This window comes from Belonocnema kinseyi, chromosome 1 (genome assembly GCF_010883055.1).
Source record: "Belonocnema kinseyi isolate 2016_QV_RU_SX_M_011 chromosome 1, B_treatae_v1, whole genome shotgun sequence".
NCBI classification, from domain to species: Eukaryota; Metazoa; Arthropoda; class Insecta; order Hymenoptera; family Cynipidae; genus Belonocnema; species Belonocnema kinseyi.
Genome location: NC_046657.1, coordinates 181,208,795 through 181,228,754, shown reverse-complemented (window position 1 = coordinate 181,228,754; position 19,960 = coordinate 181,208,795). Strand labels below are relative to the sequence as shown.

Below are 19,960 nucleotides of genomic sequence, written 5' to 3'. Positions count from 1 at the left end.
TACCGCATATCAGGATCAGAAATAAAGATTGTGAGCTTTTAATAGTTTATAATATATAATATTTCGTGAATTTTAGTTTGATCAAATATTAGATTTAATGCCTTCACGATGATTCATTTTGATAAAAAGAGATATTTCGGGTTGCAATCGTGTACAAAACTACGAATTTTGCCGACGTTTCGTAAACATTGCTACTCACTTGTTCAGGGATAACCATAAACTAAGGTATTAGATTATGTTGCTCTTATGTGTTTCTTATGGTTTTTAAGATTCCGATTGTTTCTATATGTTTTCATGGAAAGATTTTGTGTGTTTTTGCGATGACGGTTGTTTTTTCAACTAAAATGTTATGTCCCGTTTCGATATAATGTTTGCGTGAAATGTTTCAGCCTGACTATACTCTCATGTTCCTTTACACGTTGACTCATAGCTCTTCAGGTTTCTCCAATAAAGACTATTCCACAAGAGCAAGAGATTTTATATACTTCCAGATCACTGAGGGGTGTCTTTTTGTCTTTAGTATTGTTTAGTAGCTGTCCGATTTTCGCAGGTGGTTTGAATATGGTTTGCATGTTGTGTTTGTTGAGAATTTTTCCCATTTGTTCTGTGACACTTTGGATGTAGAGTAAGATGGTGGTCGGTTTTCTCTCTCATTCTGTAGTAAGTTGTGTTGATTTTTTGATAGTTTACTTTCTTATTACTTTATCAATTTGTTTGTTTATTTAATCGTTCTGTATTTGGATTTTTTGAACGTGTTGTAATTCCTTTTCTAAGTTATCTTCAACTGTTAGGGGCTCTCCATAAATCACGTATCCAAAACGTCTATTATCATAAACGGTGAAGCTAGCCAGTCATGCAGATTTTGGATAACAGGCAATGTGAGGTCAAGTTCTTCATTAACACTTTATTAACACGCAAATTTTCTCCGCTGATATCTCCTTCTTCAAACCACTCAAGTATTGGCTCTGACGCATCAAGTTCACATAGTAGTTCACCTCCTCTTCTTGTTAATACTTTTTTTACTCTTTGTCTTTCATCGATTGCCTGATAATGATTTTCTTTGACATGTAAACATTTTTGTTTTTTAGACGCATAGTATAAACCACAATACTTACAGATTTTTCCTAATATACATATTAAATACACTGATACATGCGACGGCATGAGGATGACGGTGTCGCGCCACCTTGCGTGTTTGTTTTGACCTTTCAACACATGCGGGCGCTATTTGAAAAAAAAATTTTAATGCATCATAAAAGCTACGTAACTTTACTAAGACCTCCTACTCCCCTGCATGTAGCTCAGCGTAGTCTGAGATCAGACCCCCTCCCCCCCAATTGGCTACGTGATTTATGCACAGCCCCTTATGGATACAGCTATGTATAAAAGGCAGTTGATGACCAATTGTTTTTTACATGGATGGTAGAGAGATGAGTGGTGTAGGTATCTGTTTCTGTGAGTGGGTTTTCTGTAAACTTTATTTCCTAATTTGTTATCAGATCTTTTGTAAACTAATACGTCCAAGAAAGGCAATTTTCCGTTTCGTTCAATTTTTATAGTACACTGGTTATTAGGATGTAATCGATTGATGAAATCGAAAAACTTATTTAGTTCATCTAGTCCATGTCACTAGATGAGAAAAGTGTCATCAATGTAACGCAACCAAAATTCTGATTTAAGTTTGGATTGGTTGAAGATTTTAGTTCCTAGATGCTTCATAAAAATGTTGACTATTACAGGTGAGATTCGAGATCCCATTGCTGCTCCTGAAGTTTTTTATTCGTAGAACTGGTTACTAAAAGAGAAGTAAGTATTATTGAGACAGTATTATATCAAAGGCGGGAGCTCGGAAGGAAAATTTGTAAATGATTTAATAATATCAATTGTATCAGAGATTAGTACTCTCGTAAAGCAAGATCCTATGTCAAAACTCAATATGATCTCTTGGGGTTGAATGTGAATCTGTTTTATCTTTTTGATAGAGTTAAATGAGTTTTTGACGTGAGTGTAAGTTTCCTGTAAATGGATTTAGTTCTGTAGCAAGGAAAGGTGAGAGGTTGTAAGCTAATAAGTTTATTGCTTAGACGTTCGGTCTGAGTGGACTGTTATTTTTGTCGATTTTCGGGAGCCCGTAAATCCTTATCGAGATGGGATTAGTAGGTATTAATGTAGATATCGTTTCGCCGTCAAGATTAGAGTTGAGGAAAAGTGTTTGTTTGACTGACTATTATTTTTGTGTAGTCCTTTTTAATTTTTTTCATATGTATCGTCACTTAGAAGATCCATGATTTTGTTGTTATAGTCTTCTTTATTCATCTTCACTGTTATATTATATTTGTCTGCGGGTAATATTAGGATGTCTTTATTCCGATTGAGTTCTTTAATTTCGGTTTTCCTTGTTTTGTTAAGTTAAGCTAACGTGCGAACGGAGGAAATTTTTGACTGGATCTATAATAAGCAGGTATATTAACGGGATCAAAAACAACCATTTTTGAGTCTTTGGCGATGAAAAATCTACTATTATTCAACTGATGTCATTTGTTTAGGAGCCATCTTTGTTGGCAGTTATTTTGCACCTACCAGAAACTTTTTAGCCCTAGCCAAAAACAATTGCAACATTAAAAATTTTTGTAATGCGCCTTAGTATAGGCAAAATAGACTACATTAAACCCACAAATCTTATAAAACATTGTACATTCCGTGAAGGCTTCAATAATGTTTATTATAATTTATATGGCACCAGGTAACCCATGAAAATTCATATTTTTTCTTGAAATGAGATTATCATCTTTCCTTAATCTGTGTTCATCACTTTTAAAATTCTACATGATTGTACGGAATAGGGTCTTATTTATCTTAAATCCCACTGATGCTTATGATGAACTCCATTTTTCGTTAAACAATGGATAATTCCATTTTTCTGGAACTTATTCGTAATAATGACTTGAGATTCTTGCTATTTAATTAAATGTTAACGTATTTAGGTCGGGTCTTCATTATTAATTTGCTAATTTATTGTTAAGAGAACATATTACTATAGTTTATTTGACATGATTGCTTATAATAATTGTTATATAAATAAACAAACATAAAAAATGTATTTTTTTTCGAAAGAATTTATTTTGGATGAATCTATTCAACATAATAAATTGAAAATTCATACTCAGGTATTTTGGGGACTGTAGATTACGAATCTGAAGTCAGAATTTTGAAATGTTCAAAGTCAAGACGGCGGTTCCAAAATTTAGAAAAAAGAGATATATGAACTTGAAAATCTCTACTCGAAAGTTTTTGGGGTCGCTGATTACGAATCTAAAGACCAAATTTTGAAATTTTCAAATTCAAGATGGCGGATTCAAGATAACGGTTCAAAAATTTTGAAAAAATAGATGTATGATCTTGAAAATCTCTACTCGGGTTTTTTTTTGAGTTCCTGATTACGAATTTGGAGTTACTGCATTAAAATTAAAATTGCTCGATAAAATATAGTTTACATGGATACGTAAATCTTCAAAATTGTAGATAAAAATTTAAATATTCACGTTGATTTTGATATTGTATGCATTTATGGAATTTAGTAGATTCGTAATCAGCGACCCAAAAAACCCCGAGTATTAGAGATACAAGATTTTTTGTTGAAAAGAGGTTTCAATTTTTAATTATACGCCATTCTCAACACATAAATTCATCTTATAATAAAAAAAGTTTGTATTAATTCAACCTTATAAACTTTTAGTTTATTGAAATATAAGTACTCAAAATGATGGACAAAATTCTTTCTAAATTGAACAGTAAATTTACATCATTGTGGGTGATGTTATATTTGGTAATACTTAGAGTATCATTTCACTTTTACCGCTAATGATTGACGTAAAACAAACTTGGTTAGACTTGGTTATAAAGATCAATAATAAACTTTTTCAGACTATTAAATACAAAATTTGACCAAAATTACATAAATATATGGTTTTTAATCACAGTGTTGTTGTTGCGATGAATTCCGCACGTAATCAATTCAATTTTGAACCTAACGAAACTCAAATGAATCTAATACTATACAATTAATAATTTTGAACCTTCAAAAGTCAAATATTTTACGATTAGGCATTGCAAACCAAATTATCTAAAACATTCAAGATTGAATATTTTAAATATTTAAAACTAAAAATTTTCAAGAATTTTAAATTAAACTTTTTTATAAATTTAAAATTGATATATTGCAAGAAACTCAAAAGGATTGGATAAGTTTTTCTACGAAAAATGTAATTAGTTACCTATAATTTATTTAGTCTGAGTTTTGAAATATTTGCACCATCCTACCTTCTAAAATGTTTCTAATCAAATTTTAACAAAATTAATTTAAAAAGAAGTGAATGAACGTTTTACAATAATATTCCCGCTAAATCAAACGGCCTACTTGATAATCATACTATATTACTGCCACATCGTTAAACGGTATGTTTGTACATGTTGTTAAACCATATACTTTTGACTTTTCATTTGGTATACTGCCTGAACAAACATTCTACTTTTTTGTACTTAAAATTTTTGTTAAATTACTAAAAATGTAATATCTAACCAATAAACACTTGCGCTTCATGTGTGTTTTAAACAAAAACTGCAGAGGGCGTCTTGCAGACAAGTGCATTTACTCAATTCAATCCGATTGGGAACAATTGACACAGTTAGCAAAAGTTTAAACTGATTAAACTTTTGATTATTCTTAACCGTTATTAATCGTGTCCAATCAATTATTTATAGGAGGGCAGAGATAGCTGGAAAAATCCAGCTATCTACGTGCGCTGAGCTACTACGCGTGAAGGGCTTTGTTAGCACGGAATATCGTATTAAAAACCATCTGAAATACAGGATTAAGGATCATCTCACCTTGACACAGTAAATCCAGTCTCGGCTAGGTTCAGTGTAGACTGGATTTTTGGCCAGTTAGCTGAATTTTCTGAGATGGGTAACACGACAAATTATAAAATATCTCTGTAAAACTTGAATAAAGTAGAGCAACTCCAATCTGTTGGAATTTCTCCTTGCTAAAAAAACATAATTACTATTTTTACGCCTAACACACTAGTATATATTGCGGAGAATTCCATAAAATCTTATTACGTGCTGCATAACGGCCTGCTTTTGTTTATTTTATCACGAATATTCCAAATGTCAATATCGATCAAAATAGATTTAATTTCTGATACATAACTACTAGAACCAGATTATTTATATGGTCACACCTGAACTTGGTTACATATTTTATAGAGCAGTCGAAGTCCACTCATAGATCACACATCCTATTAAAATTCGCCCAGAGAAATGTATCTGAAATTCGACATTGAATTTTTTAGTGTTAGCATTGATAAAAAAGTCCAAATGTTTTGAACGAACAGTCAGCAAGTACACACACATGCAAATTAGTTCATTTGTTTACTAATAAAAATTCGTCCGAAACTGCATTTTTTAAACACGTAATTATTTTTTAGATAATCAAATATATTTTTAGCGGTATTTCCAAATGACTGGCCGATAGTGTCACGCGTTTAAATGTCTAGCGCTTAGAAAAACCTTGGCGCCTAAACATCCTTCTCTGCGTTTTAGAATAGTATACGCTAAAATTCAGAAAGCTCTGAAAAGGTAGTTTAATCGCGATACCAATAATTTTGGAGAAAGACTACTCGAAAGACGTCTGGGACCTCACATTTCCTCACTGACATTGGGACATATCATAGAGATAGAGACATATGGACAAAATGTTCGATATATAATGACATCTCGAAAGAACAAAGTTCTATCTTGGAGAGGCAAAGTGCCAAGGTGTTAACTCGAGTGGCACACTCTCAAAGCTTCAAAATTCTATGTAAATGATATTGTAGAAGTCAGCGCTTACACCTCTGTAACACCTTTTTATTTTGTGCTTAAGGGGTCATTCATAAAATACGTGATACTTGGGGGGGGGGGTATACCGAAATATAAGTCTCCGCGTTAAGAGCAATGGGAAAAGTATCACGCAGGGAGGGGGGTCAGAAATTCCTGAAGAATTTATCAAGTATTTTGTGAAGGGCCCCCATTGGCGGACTGGCATGGGGGTGTAGCTAGGGTTTACCGGTGGCGCCCCCCCTTGCTTGGCGCCCCCTAAGCCATGCCAAGGTGCCCTAAAAAGATTATATTATTTCAACAAATAAATATATTTTAGATTGCAATGAAAATAGTGAAAAGAATATCCAATAATATCCACGAATTACCCTTGTATTCCTATAAGTAATATCAGTAAACTAAGAAAGTTTCCTCAAATTTCTTTTCAACCATATTATCTCCAAGAAATTCCTGAGAATACGTCATATTTTTTTATTTTTTTCTCTAATTTTATACTAAGAAAATAAATTTCTTGCTCTTCAAACTTCCGAGAAAAGGGTGGTGGCGCTAGCAGGACGTCCACACAGCGCCGCCACCTATAAAAACTCACTAAAAGTTATTATGATGAGATGAACAATTAGAAGGGGAGATTTTTTTCTTTTTCTTTTAGATGACATGTAATACGTTTCCCAAACAACGACCCCTAATTCGTATACACCTACCCCTCGTCATCAAAAACTGTTTAAAAGTGTTTTCCCACTTTAAAAACATTTTTGATCTCGAGAGGTAGGTATGTATGACTTTAGGGTAGTTTTGGGACATGTGTTATATATAATCCGAAAGCAAAAAAAGATTTTAAAAATTAACCACTAACAGGGTTTTCTAAATTTTATTTTTTTGCATGCGTTTTACGTACCTATATAAGTTTCGCTGCATACATTCACGTGTAAGGGTAGTTTTTTTGGAAAAATTATAATAAGAGTTAAATTTTTAAGTGTCAAGTAATTAATTTGGAAGTATAAATCATCTTTACATTGTTCAAGGTGGTTTTCTTACTTTTAAAACGTTTTTTATCTTGAGAAGTACATATAAATGACTTACGTGTAGTTTTTAAGGCACGCATTATATGTCATCGAAGAGCAAAAAAAGAGCTAAAAATATCCACTAACAGTGGTTTCTAAATTTTTTATTTTTAATACTTTTTAAATACATACACACTGAAAAATCTTAGGTGAGCTGCTCGCTCACGTGATAGAGCCGCAACACCAAATGCCTCACGGTTTGTCGTAAAATTTCAAATTGTTTAAAATTTTTAATCCTTAAAATTTTTATTGAATTAATATGAAATATCTGTGAAATCTTTTGAAAACTTCAAGAAAAATTTTTAATCGTTTAAAATCTTTAAAATGATTTTAAGATCTTCGAAATCGGGTGTACTGTACCCTTTATGAAATCTTTGAAATTCTTAAAATCTGGTTTTAATAATATAATATATATTATGCACACACACACACATTCAGATATATGTGTTAGTACCTTTAATTTTATACACTTTAAAATTTTGAAATCTCTGAGATTTTTGAAATCTTCGTGGAACTGTAGTGAAATCTTTGAAAGATTGTGTGCACGCCTTTTTTAAATCTTTGAGATGCGTGAAATCTTTATTAAAATTTCAAAATCCTTTTGAATATTTAAAACTTTTTGAATATTTTGAAATATTTTTTAATCTTCAGAGATATTTACAAAAATGGTTTAAATCTAAAAATATCTCGAAATATCCTTTGTATGGCCATGGCTCATTCTAATTCTGAAAACGAATTAACATTAAAATTTACAAGTAATAATTTTTGAAACTTGTAATTTGAATTTCACAACAAAATGTATACTTTAACTATTTAATAATTTCAACTTTAACTACATAAGTCTGTTCTGTATACAAGTCTGTGCATTGCAATCTATAAAATAATTAGTAAGGTTTACAAAATGAGCCTTGAAATCTCTTTATTCATTCTGTCATGAAAAATACAAATTATACCTTAATAAATAAAACACTTTTTAGTAGCAAGGTGTGTTTGAAAAAGAGATGCGCGCGAGGGCACGTGGGAGACCCCAATTTTATTCACGCGATTATACCAAAGCCCCCTTTCTGAATTTGGATTCTCTGGAGCCCTCTAGTGTTAGTTAAACATTTCTTCTCTCGATCTTTACCATTGGCAAGTGGCTGTGTAGATCATTTGATCTGCGGCATCAGTTGGAAGCAGTCGCCGTCTGGCTGGGGGTCGTCCACTTCAAAAAAAGTGTCTAGATTTGTTTGCAATCGCTCATTCCTAATATATCTTGAAAAAAGAAAGAGTTGCTGCATGTGCAATAGAAAAGATGATCGGATATTCATGCAAAGAAATTGTGTCCGTAAAAAATAGCGCTTTCATTATTAATTTTTTTTTTCATTTGTTATCATTTTGCAACGATTAGTCTTCAAAAATAAACAAATCACATGAGAAAATATTGAAGTAATCATTAAAAATCGTTCCGTCCACTTTTCATGAAATGGCCCACTTCAGATTCCTAAATGAATACCTTTTTTCGGAGCTGCACTATTACCGTTTTTTATACTTTGAAGAGCTATACTTCGAGAGTTACAGGTTGAATTTTCAGGTAAAAATATTGAAAATTGACTCATTTATGATTCTTTGTGTAAAAAGTCATTTTTTACGTTTTTGTAAGTATTTATTTTTTCTGACGCGCATCAAAATTGTTTTCATCAATATAATCGTATCCTCACACTTAAAGGATATTTGAAAAGTATCCAGTAATTGTGTTGAATTGATATAAAGGATACTCTCTTTTCAGGATGAAATTTTCCAGCTAGGGTCGCCAACGACTCCACATGGGGCCTTGCGAAATTATTAGATAGGATGACGCTTTAAGGCTTAAAAGAAAAAAATCAAATTCAATGTTGTCGTGAAAAATTCAAGGAGATTTCCAGGTTTTTAAAGTTTAAAAGAAATTCAAAAAGAATTTTAGGTTTTTAGGATCGCTGGACACCCTACTTTTTGATCTCATTCTACTGAAAATGTTTCTCCTGAAGTGATCATTTTAATTGTTGGCAAGAAATTATATAAACAACTATATAGACGTGTTTTACTTAATGATAAAAAATCGAATTATCGACATAATTTTCAGTATAAAATCAGTCGCAATAGATTTCATTGAAGATATATTTTATTAATAACGACTATCACTCAATTATTTATACAACTTGTGCAGGTGACATCATAAAGTCATTTACAGAATATGCGAATATAACACAATTGTTTATACAGTTTTTTATTTTTTTTAAATACAATTTTTGACTTAGAATAAAATTTTTGGACTGAAATAATCATAAAGTCATTTAACATTAAAAACCATTGTCTCAAGTATTTTAGAATTATTTTTGTTGCCGAGCTTACAACACATGTCCTTGGCAATAAAATGTCTCCTAAACACTGTTTTTTCATTGTTAAGGGTCTGCTCGTGTTGTTGTCGCTGCACGTCGCTGCACCAACCGCCGTGGTGGCGCTGCGTTCCTACTAAGGCAGCTGCTTGCCCAAAAATGTTTCAGTGCATAAGTTCCCCTGCGTACATTCATGTGGAAGGGTAGTTTTTAGGAAAAATTATAATGAAGGAACAATTTTCAAGTGGCAAGTAATCTCTTCTATTTGTTTATCTCATTAGCATAATTTTTATTAATTTAAAATTTTCTCTAAGACAAGTTATTAGCTTACATTTCAAGAGTTCGATTCAAAAATACCTGAAAACTTGCAGTCTGTGTAAGAAAAGTTTCATATTGGCAAAACTGTTTGGCAATGCTTATTGCTTTGACACGTTTATCTTTGTATATATAATAGATTATATGATAATTTGTGGACATGAATAATTAGAATGGAATTAGAATGCGAGAGGGCAGAGAGAGGTTATGTATTAAAATCGCGGAATGGAATCTATTTCATTCTTGAAAAATAATAAGAAACGAAAAAATAAATTAACAATTTGTTGAACTCTTAGGCGGAAAATATTTCGCCGCCAAGTGGACACATTCCTCCGCTTGCAAGTTTCAGTTCTGCAGCTCAGGTTCAGCTTCCAGTTTCAGTCTAGTGTGTGCGAATTTTGGTTTTTGCGCTTCGCAATCGATCGTGTATTTACTTCACGATGCATGCTCGGTCTTTGTACTTCCCTCACATTTGTGCACAAAGTTTTTTAAATTATAGGTCAAAGCATCAACAAGATTGTAATTTGGCGATTGCGAATTATTTTTTGTTAAAGCTCTTTCGGCACTATTATATTAAATGTAAATTACATTTATTTTTGTACCTCGGACCGGGATTGCTTATTCAGTTATTTCAAAAAAGGTACTAATTGTATTTATAATTATTCATTAAATATATTTTTTTCCTTATTTTACTTCAAACTTTATTCTCAGCTACCTTGAAAAATGTATCGTTTTAAGGAATTATTATTATAAAAATTCATTATGTGTATTGGTACTGAAACAGACGTATTTTCATTGTCTTGTTTTTATCATTTAAAAAGTGCGCCTTCCAGGAATAAACTATTCTGTTATTAAAAAAATTCAATTTTAATTTTCAATACTATTTTTTACGATTGAAACGAAGCTTAAAATAAAAACTACTAAAATAGAAACTACTTTTCTCCAATGACCAGTTTTTTTAGTAGTAGCCCCCAGTATTGAGTCCCTGAATACGCCCCTGGGTACCCAGTCCGCCACTGTGGCCCCCCAAGGGTTAGCATGTTTTTCATTGTGTTTATACCAGATGGAACCTTGTGATTTGGACACGTCCATATATATGTATTGACCATTTTTTCCTAAAAGCTTGAAAAAGAATATCTTATCGTCAGGGACTGAGAGTAATAGGTTTTGTTCACTTTGGGTTTTATTCACTGAACCAACGAAAAAGGGACCGTTAGGTTTAACTCTTCTCAAGATCCGGAAATATTTACTGCAGAAAGAAAGTGCTCCCATCCGGAGTGGACTTTTCCTCCTTCTCAATCACTCGGAAACGAATGGGTTACGGCAGCAACTGTTTAGCGTGTGAATTCCGAGCAAAACAGGTACAGAGCATCGGTTCTTTAGTTTGTGTACTGATAAAAAAAGTGCCCGGAATTCCATCTTTGAAAGATGGAAACCTCTAGAATTCTGGAAGGTTTTGCTCCCGATGTAAACTTAACCGAAGATACTTTCAAACGATCCCGAAAGGAGCGAACTGCCATCCGAAAGAGTTAGATTTTGAACCTACTCTCAGCTCTCTGGAATTTTACTCTCTGTCTATGCCATATGATTTAAACTTCTGTGATTCTGTTTTTGAAATCAGAATAAAGGTGACTTTATAGTAATTTAGCAATTGAGGAGTTCTGGACAAGAAGGCGACAGGCGCTCGAGAACGAGTAAAAGTATTGTCAAGGCTGTGACGTCAGGTATCAAAAATGAAATTCGAAATTTGAAAAAACCAAAAACAGTTAGATAACTCTTAAAAAATGAACCTGAGTCTCTATTTACAGTTTTTCTCTCGGGCTGAAAATTTTCCAGTAAATAAATAAGAACTGACTTTTTTAAATTGAAAAAACCGTGTTTTTTCACATTCAACTTGCCGTAAGTAATTCGTTTATCAACTAAATAACAAATTTCTTTTTGAGTTTTATTCGTGACACTCTAGCGGAGGCTACAGTGTCCAAAAAGGGTTGAAAGTTAATTTCTAATGTTTTTTTTTATTATCCGAATGAAAAACTACGTTTTTAGACTTTCACATTAAAAAAGTGAGCGAGGAAGTTTGAGCTACGACAAACTTCAAGCGAACGAATTTTCCGCCAATCTATTGGCCAACTTTTTGAAAAATCTCAATTCGATTTGATTTTTAGTTCCATAATTACAGCGAGTTTATTACGAGCTCGCGACACGACACCACAGGATTTTTCAGGGGGCGCCGCCAGAACGCTGACTAGTGCGAGCGAGTGGACAAAACAAAGGATGGGCAAGGAGGATGTTTCAGGCTTCAGGCACAGAAATTTCTTGATATTGATATAAATATTGAATAATGTAAAATGAATAGCATTCATAATTTTCTCTTTTAGTTAATTACTGTCTTTAGCAATTTTTTATTTCTTTTGAATTCTATTATTTGTTCAAATTGTATTTTCAAACCTATTTTTTTCTAAAATTTAATTTCTTAAACAATTTTATTTTTCAACCCTTTTATTTTGTGAACAATTATTTAGGTTTGTCAAATATTTTATTTTTTTAAATAAATTAATTTTTGTAAAATTTAATTTATTAAACAATTTTTTTATATTTTATTTTTTACACTTTTATTTTTTTAATATCTGATTGAATAATTTCGTTTATTATCATTGCTTTTATAATAATAAATTAATATATAGAATACTAATAATTGATGATAAATGTATACCTATCATAAAAAAAAGATTGCGATATAATCTCGAAGCCTGAAGCCATATTATCTCTTCACCTATTGGTTGGATTTTAACGCGCCGCCTATTCTTTAGAATCGAGATCAGAATCGAGATTAAGAGAATCTTTTATGAAGCAAACGCTTCGCACCGAAATGCGATCTAAAATCATTTTTAGGTTAAGAACAGAGCTACATATTGAGGTACTTCCATGTCTCTGAAAGCAGGCAGCTTGCATGAAGAAAACCGATAAGAGTGAAAGAGATGGACCATTCTCTATCTCTCTCATTCTCATGAGTTTTCTGCATGCAGGCTGCCTGCTTGTAGAGGCATGAAAGCACCCTTATGAAGCCAAGGCCTTTCCGCCGCAGTGCGCTTCCCGAGTGATCCTTTTGGCAGCGGTAAATGTTAGAGATACAAGTCGAGTCTAGAATTTGAATTGTACAATTTTGACTTGCATTTCTTTCAAAGTTAGCTCTAAAGCGCCAACTCATGTTCGAGGGATCTGTTTACATTATGGATGTAAACATTCCTAGCGATCGTACCGAATTCGAGTGGAGCTCATATTTGCTTTTTAAACATTTATTTAATCTTCAAACATTGTAATTATTTCAACAATTTTCATAAATGGCTAATTTTTAAAGAATACGTTTAATTTATTATATTGCTTTGTAAATTTACAAGAAATATTAATTATTTAAACCATTTTCATTTAAAAATTAAGACTAAGAATGTCTAACCAATGACTCTTTACTATGTTGCTTTGTAAATCTACAAGAACTAATAATTATTGAAACAATTTTTATTGAAAAATTAAGAATTTACCCTTTTTTCTTCAAGTAAGTTTGTTTACCAACTTAACTAAGTATGTCTACCCGATGAATATTTTCTATTTTGCTATGCAAATTTATATAAACTGTTAATTATTTAAAGAATTTTAATAAAAAAACTAAAATTGACCTTTTTTCTAAGAGTCAGTTCGTTTGCGGAGTCCAACTAAGAGTGTTTATCCGATGACTCTTTTCAATATTGCTTTGTAAATTTACAAAACTGTTAATTATTTAACCAATTTTAATTAATAAATTAGGAGTTTGCTTTTTTTCTACAAGTCAATTTTTTTAAGGATTCAACTAAGAATGTCTATACGATAACTCTTTTGTATGCTGCTTCGCAATTTTACAAGATGTATTAATTGTTTCAACAATTTTAATTAAAAAATTAAAAGTGCCCTTTTCTTAAGAGTCAATGTATTTGCGAAGTCAACTAATAATGTCTATCCGAAGACTGCTTTCTATTTTGCTTTGCAAATTTACAAGAACTATTAATTATTTACAGAATTTCAATTTAAAAACTAAGAGTTTAACCGGTTTGATACGAGTCAATCTTTTGACGGAGTCGACTAAGAATATCTATACAATGACTCTTTTTTATGCTGATTTTCAAATTTACGAGAACTAATAATTACTTAACCATTTTTAATTGAAAAATTAAAAGTTTGGCCTTTATCCGACGAGTTAAATTGTTTTCAAAATCAATTAAGAATGTCTATACGATGACTCTTTTCTATGTTGCTTTGCAAATTTACAGAAATTATTAAGCATTTAAAGAATTTGGAATAAAAAATTCAGATTTTGGCCTTTTTTCGACAAATTCAATGTTTTTACGGAGTCAACTAAGAATGTCCATCGGATGGCTCTTTTCTGTGTTGCTTTGCACGTTTACAAGAACTATTATTCATTTAAATAATTTCAATTTAAAAAGAAGAGTTTTTCTTTTTTCTGCGAGTTAATTTTTTTACGAAGCCAAGTAGGAATGTCTATATAATGACTCTTTTTTATGCTGTTTTTCAAATTTACATAAATTATTAATTATTTCAGCAATTTTAATTATAAAACTAAAACTGACCTTTATCAACGAGCCAGTTTGTTTGCGGAGTCAACTAAGAATGTCTATCCGATGCCTCTTTTCTATTTTGCTATTCAAATTTATATAAACTATTAGTTATTCAAACAATTTTATTTAAAAAACTGAAAGTGACCTTTTTCTAAGAGTCAGTGTGTTTGTTGAGTCAGCTAAGAATATCTATCCGGTGACTCTTTTTTATTTTTCTTTGCAAATTTACAAGAACTAATAATTATTTAAACAATTTTACTTAAAAAATTAAGAGTTTGGCCTTTATCTTACGAGTCACTTTTTTATCGAGTCAATTAAGAATTTCTATCGGATGACTCTTTTCTAGGTTGCTTTGTAAATTTACAAGAACTGTTAATTATTTAAAGAATTTCAATTTAAAAGCAAGAGTTTAACCGTTTTCATACGAGTCAATTTTTTAACAGAATCAACTAAGAATGTCTGTCAGATGACTCTTTTCTATGTTGCTTTGTAAATTTACAAGAATTATTATTTATTTAAAGAATTTCAATTTAAAAACAAGAGTTTGACCTTTTTGGTACGAGTTAAGTTTTTGACGAAGTCAAGTAAGCATGTCTATCGGGTGACTCTTATCTATGTTACGTTGCAAATTCACAAAATGTATTGATTTTTTAAACAATTTTAATTACAAAATTGAAAGTGCCCTTTTTTGAGAGTCAATGTGTTAGCGGACTCAACTAAGAATGTCTATGTAATAACTTTTTTCTATGTTGCTTTGCAAATTTACAACACTATTCAGTATTAAGAGAATTTTACTTAAAAAATTAAAAGTTTGGCCTTTATCCTAAGAGTCACTTTTTTATGGAGTCAACTAAGAATGTCTATCGGATGACACTTTTCTATGCTGCTTTGTAAATTTACAAGAACTATTAATTATTTAAACAATTTTAATTAAAAAATTAAGAGTTTGGCCTTTAGCCTACGAGTAAATTTGTTTTCGAAATCAACTATAAAGGTCCATTCGATGACTTTTTTCAATGTTGCTTTGTAAATGTACAAGAACTATTAATTATTGAAACAATTTCAGTTAAAAAATTAAGAGTTTGTTTTTTTTCTACGGTTAGGCTTTGAAAATTTACAATCATTAATTATTTAAAAAATGTTTATCAACAAATTTATAGTTTGGCTACTTTGATGTGAGACGCAATATTTGTTTACGGAATGAACTAAGAACTTCCTTCGATGATCATTTCCTGCCATACCTTGTAAATTTATAATAATAATTATTAATTTAAACAATATTCATAAACATTGAGAGTGAATTTATTTTTCAATTAATAAACACAATATTTTTACGAAGTTAACTAAGATTATTTTTGCAATGAATCTTTCCTACGTTATTTGTTAAATTTGCAAGAATTATTCATTATTTAAAGAACTTTCATAAAAAATTCAGAATTTGTATACTAAAAAAAGAAAAAGGTCAGTTTTTTTTACAAATTTAACTAAGAACATTTTTCCGATTAATTATAAGCATTAAATTTTAACGATTTATTATTTAAACTACTTTCCTGAGCAAATTAAGCGCTTGGGCAGTTTTTGAAGAATCGGCTTAATTTGTTTACGGAATCAACAAAGAATGTATTTCCAATCACTTTTTACTGCGACACGTTGCAAATTTACACTAATTATTTATTAATAAAATTAAATTCATAAAGAAATTCAGAACTTGACTGTTTTTTAGATTTTCAACCAATTGAACATTTTAAACAAATTAGTTTTTATAAGAAAATGTATGCACTATACATTTAATAAGAATTAAAAAAGTAATTAAAACTGTAGCATGGTAAAAACTTTAATTTTCATTAGTTTCGGTAATTATTTCTTCTTATTAAATTCTTCCAGTAATTTCATAATAGTCTGTATGAATTTTAGTACAATTTGATGACAATGCGGCTATAAACTAAATTATTCGAATTACTCTCAGTTGCCTAAACATTTGGCCAGATGAGATGAAAACTGCAGAAAAATGCCTCCCGTGTTTAGCCGAGTTTTCAAAATTCGAGTGCACAATCCGGTCGTACGTCTTAGATGGTCACCCATCCAAGTGCTAGGGGCACTCGAAATGGCTTGACATTTGGACTCTTCTCGAGTCGAGATTATTTATGAGTACCATGTATTTCTATGAAAATTTGTACGCACCAAGATTTTAGATGTTTTTTCCAAACTTGCATAAAAATCTTTAGTGTTGTGCAATAATTTATTCTGCATCTTGAAAGGGTAGACGTGCGGAGCCGTGCACAAATAAAAGTTATTAAAGCAAAACTGAATATCGCCGTATCATATTAAACTTCATTTAAAAATAAAATAATTGCAAGTAAAGCAGCGGGTCGCACGCGAAGCGCGCGTCTGAACTTCTATTCTAAATAAAATTCACATCAATTTGCTTAAAATTTAATTTTTAATTTTATGGTCCCAATATCTATAACTTTTATTTCAACAATTACTTTGTTCAAAATTGGAATTTAAATAAACAATTGATGTTCCTAATTTCATTCTTTAACCAATTCCAGTTTTTAAACAATTTAATTTTTGTTAATGTTTCATTTCTTATACCAGTTTGTTTCTTCATCAATTTGACTGTTTAACCATTTTATGTTTTCTTTATTTTTATTTTTTCAACAATTTACTTTTTTAATTAACTCTTTTTTATTATTTTTATCATTTTTTTAAATTCTATCATTTCTTTAAATAATATTTTTGAATCTATTTCTTTTTTCCTGACATTTAATTTCAGAAAATATTTTATTTTCTAAACGATTTTATTTTTAAATCCCTTTTATTTTGTAAACAATAATAATTCTCTATGATAAAAGTATTCTAATTAAAATTCACATAAATCGGTTTAAAATTTAATTTTGAATGTTAGGGTCCAAATAGTCCAAATAGGAATCTTGCATAACATTGCAATTAATTGCCGGGGTATGGACACTGTTTTCCTTAAATTATAAAAAATGAAGAACTTTCCAAAGAGAACAGTTTGTTTTGAAAAAAATTCTCAATTTTGTAAACAATTATACTCAATTTAAGGATTATACTTTTCCATATATAAGTGGCACAATGCTTTTCCTAAAATAAAGTTCAAGTTCATTAGCCAGCCATTTTGGATGAAAATTCCAAAAGTGAGCGTTTTTTGAAAATTTTTTAGACCACTTTTTTCAAAATTCAAAAGTTTTCTGTATGGATATTCATAGTGTTCAAACAGACGAATAATTTATCCTAATAGCTTTTTAAAAAAAACTGAAATTTATTTAAGTTATAGCAATCACAAAATTCCAAAACACACACGAAAATTAACATTTGAAGCCAAATAACGCACGATTTGAAAAAAAGTCAGAAGAAGAAAAGTGTTTTTTTTTTAATTCCCTACAAGATTATTATAACAACTTTTTGAATTTTCTTGAAAAATCGAAAATTCAAATTTTGACAGCATAAAAAAATAACTTACACCTTCCAGGCACCCATTTTTACGTTTCTCATCATCACATGAACATCCCAGGTGAAAAATGGGCTTATTCGTATCACTTTGCCATTTACATTGTGAGCCCACGGTCTATTAGAAGATTCAAAACCTATATAGTCAGTAAGTCCGATCTTTCTAGTCTTTCGATCCTCTACTGATACCTTCTATAGCGAAGTGGGGAAACAGTTTGTTCAGTAAAGAATTACTCTTCTCGGGATTCGTTCCAGGCAAAAACGTGCCTGCTTCAATCTTTTCTCCTATAGTTTGTGGAGGGATGACTTCGGCCCTGAGAGATTGGGTGACGCTTCTTTCAAGCTACAGTTCTCCCACAGAATATATCTCCTAAAGAGCGCGTTTACATCATCACTTTCGAATCACTCGGGATTCACTCTCAGTCCCTGCTTATTGCACTTATCGCTGATGATGACATAGGCACCTGTTACAATACATGTTAATACTTCATACTTAGTACACTCGAACTCCAAAGATACGCGCATCCTGACTTCAAACAAGCGAACGTAATTTTTTCCTCGGGACAGTCCACAGTGAGAGTCCATAATTAGAGTTGTGAACGTCGACGTTCAAACGTATATGCGTATTTTGACGCCATACGCACGTTGTTGCCAACTATCTGAGCAGTTTTGGCGTTTCGCATTTTTCATTTTCTCACTACGACCGTTGATCACGATGTGCGTATGACGTCAAATACGCATATACGTTCGAACGTCGACGCTTACGACTCTCATTGTGGATTGGCCCTCACTAACGCTGCACTATTTGAAATACAGGCGTGCTCGAGTGCGCGTTCCCTTGAATCCGTCGCAGGAGTACGAGTCCCTTTAACGGTCGTAGCTTAAGAATTTCCGAAAATCTCGTCACTTTATAATTCGAGTGTACTTAATAATTCATGTCGTGATTTTCATTATTCTACAGTAGTTTCTTTCCTGTTTCAGTTGATTTTCAGTGACGAATATACCAAAGCGATGAACAAGGATTGGCACAGCGGCCACTTCTGCTGCTGGCAATGTGATGAATCACTTACAGGTCAGCGATATGTTCTGAGGGATGAGCATCCTTACTGCATTAAATGCTACGAAAGCGTCTTCGCTAATGGATGTGAAGAATGCAATAAAATCATTGGAATTGATTCAAAGGTATTATTCACAAGCTTCCTATTCAATATTATAGTAAACATTATTGTTTGTAAACTTGACCAGAAAATTACTTTTTAAAAGATTAAATTGCATCTATTTGTGTGACAAGAGGTTATCAGAGAGATTGCTCAACGACCGTTGCAAAACATGCAGAAACTTTGGGTGCTTCGGACATCACAAACTTTGTATGCACGTTATATGGCCAATGCGAAAAATGATAATGCTGGTCAGTGACCACAACTTTGTCATGCAGACGTATTGCGCTTGCGCTAGGACGCTTAAGAAGAACAAAATGCGACAACTCGATGCCGTGGCAATAATAAGCAGCACCGTATTCCTTTACGCATAGCTAGCGCAAGCGCATTACCTCTACATACCATGATCCAACAAAGCATGGTCCCGCCAGGCGCAAGTAAAAAAAAGTCCAAAAACGGGGCGGCACCCTAGGCCGCCCGACCTTTCTGACATATTTGATCAAGTTCCAGCGGCGTTCACAATAGGCTTCCCTTTCCATTCGTGCCAATGCAGCGAGTATGATGGGGAGCGTCGGGTCACACCAAATCGAACGCATTTGAGCATCGAATTGGTGGGACTAAAAATAATATTTAGGGGTTAGAGTAACTACAAAAATTGTTAATAATGTTATAAACAAATTAATTCACAAAAGTCATTTTTTCGTGATTCGCAATGATTAGCTAATTTTAACCCATAGCTTTTTTGTAAAGTATCACAGATAATGATGTGCGCTTACAATAAGTTAGGAATAGATAATAATTGCCAATTATTCAAACAATTTTTATAAACAAATGCACATTTTGACCATTTTTCATGAATAGCTCTGATTTTTTTGCGGAATCAATGCAAAATATCTTGCAAAAGACTCTTTGTTGACATATTTTTAATAGTGATAGAAACTGGTAATTTTTTTTTTTTAATTTATGAACAAATGCACATTTTTACCATTTTTTTTAATAGGCTAGATTTTATTCCAGAATGAATTGAAAATGTCTTGGCAAAGACTGCTTGCAAATAAATCTTCCTTGAAATAAAATAAAACAAGTGAAGCAAACAAAATCAGGAACGACTT

At 31.7% G+C, this 19,960-nt stretch overlaps 1 protein-coding gene across 4 annotated transcripts in view; it reads left to right on the top strand.

Moving 5' to 3' along the window:
* LOC117182856 (four and a half LIM domains protein 2) overlaps positions 1-19,960 on the top strand; it is a 912,604-nt gene that overhangs the window by 751,203 nt on the left and 141,441 nt on the right. For 3 of the 4 annotated variants that reach the window (XM_033375978.1, XM_033375970.1, XM_033375985.1), the window contains one exon: positions 18,673-18,873. In XM_033375978.1, coding sequence (XP_033231869.1) covers positions 18,673-18,873 — 201 coding nt within the window. The remainder of the gene's footprint in view (positions 1-18,672; positions 18,874-19,960) is intronic. The other variant, XM_033375992.1, reaches the window with a different exon arrangement.